The 1,514-nt window shown below is 47.6% G+C and overlaps 1 protein-coding gene across 1 annotated transcript; it reads left to right on the plus strand.

Annotated features, from left to right (window-relative positions):
- Window positions 1-104: 104 nt before the first annotated feature.
- Window positions 105-818, plus strand: LOC126496196 (acyl-coenzyme A thioesterase 1-like; the record flags this gene model as incomplete). Its single annotated transcript, XM_050133747.1, has 1 exon — window positions 105-818. A coding segment is annotated over one exon (606 nt), but the record flags the coding sequence as incomplete, so codon positions are not given.
- Between the last annotated feature and the right edge of the window lie 696 nt (window positions 819-1,514).

The following is a 1,514-nucleotide window of genomic DNA, read 5'->3' on the forward strand; positions in this document are numbered from 1 at the left end:
TGAGAGTCAGGCTCAGGGCCACCCTCCATCCCTAGGTTGGCACCACTAACTGCCCTACCCTCTAGATGCACTCATTCCCTTTCTTTTCTCTCTCTCTTTCTTAGGTCAAAGGACCAGGAATTGGCCTGCTGGGGATTTCCAAAGGGGCTGACCTCTGCCTCTCCATGGCCTCTTTCCTGAAAGGCATTACAGCGGCTGTCATAATCAATGGCTCCATGGCCAACGCTGCTGGAACACTGCACTACAAGGATGAGACCCTGCCCCCTTTGAGCATTAACATGAATCGAATCAGAGTGACCAAAGATGGCCTTAGAGATATTTTGGAAGCCCTGAATTGCCCTTTAGAAGGCCCTGACCAGAAGAGCATCATCCCTGTGGAAAGGTCTGACTCCACCTTCCTGTTCCTTGTGGGTCAGGATGACCGCAACTGGAAGAGCGAATTCTTTGCGAATGAGATCTCCAAACGCTTGCAGGCCCATGGGAAGGAGAAGCCCCAGATCATCTTATACCCAGAAGCCGGGCACTATATTGAGCCCCCTTATTTTCCTTGGTGCAAGGCTTCCTTACATGCCAATATTAAGATGCCTGTCGTCTTTGGTGGGGAGCCCAGGGCTCATGCCATGGCCCAAGTGGATGCATGGCAGCAACTCCAGACTTTCTTCCACAAACATTTGGGTGCTGAAGTGAGAACAATCCCAGCAAAACTGTGATTTTCTGTGAGCAGTGACACTTGTGATGTTGATCCCTCCTGAGAATGGCTGCCCCTGTTAGGATGTGCATGTATTTTTCTCTCTGTTAATAAAGTCTTGAGTTCCACACCCCCAAAGGTTTTATGGACTGAGTCCTCATTGGTTTGAGGACACCGTGGTTCCTACCTTCTTATGGCAATGAAGATTGAACCCAAGGCTTGTGCATGGAGGGCTAGCTCTCAGCTGCTGAGCTATCCCACTCTCCCTTAGAGGGCAGCGGTTTTAAAGAAACTTGAGAGGTTGTGGAGCACATCTGCTGCCCGGCACAGCATGTGACTGACAGCTGCAGTTATAGGAGAAGAAGTGAGCAACATGGACTGGCCGTGCCTGCTACATAACGCAGTCCAGTAACTATGTGCTAGATGGCTGTAAGTAAATCTGTAACTGCTGCACAAGAAAGCATGTGCAGTGGCTCCTTCTTTCTGTGAGATCCACATGGCAGACTCTACTGCTGCCCATGGGTCAAATTATTTGAAACTTATTTCCTGCCATTATTCCTTAGACACTATGTAACAGTTTAGGAGCTATTTATACAGCGGTAGTGTTCCACTTAGGGACATAAGTATTCTGGAAGTGATCATATTGTTTTAAAGATTTTTCAGACTATATGCTAATTCCACACCATTTTATATCAATTACATAAATCATAGCAGTTTGGGGGTCCAGGTAGGCAACCCCCAGTGAATGCCTTGGAGCAGCTGTAATGAACACAGTAGAAGTAAAGCTTTCAGTTTTCAGAAGCTGGAGCAAAATCTACATGAGCAG

Source organism: Alexandromys fortis, unplaced genomic scaffold (assembly GCF_014885135.2).
Source record: "Alexandromys fortis isolate MF-2015 unplaced genomic scaffold, M_Fortis_MF-2015_v1.1 scaffold_1670, whole genome shotgun sequence".
Lineage (NCBI taxonomy): Eukaryota > Metazoa > Chordata > Mammalia > Rodentia > Cricetidae > Alexandromys > Alexandromys fortis.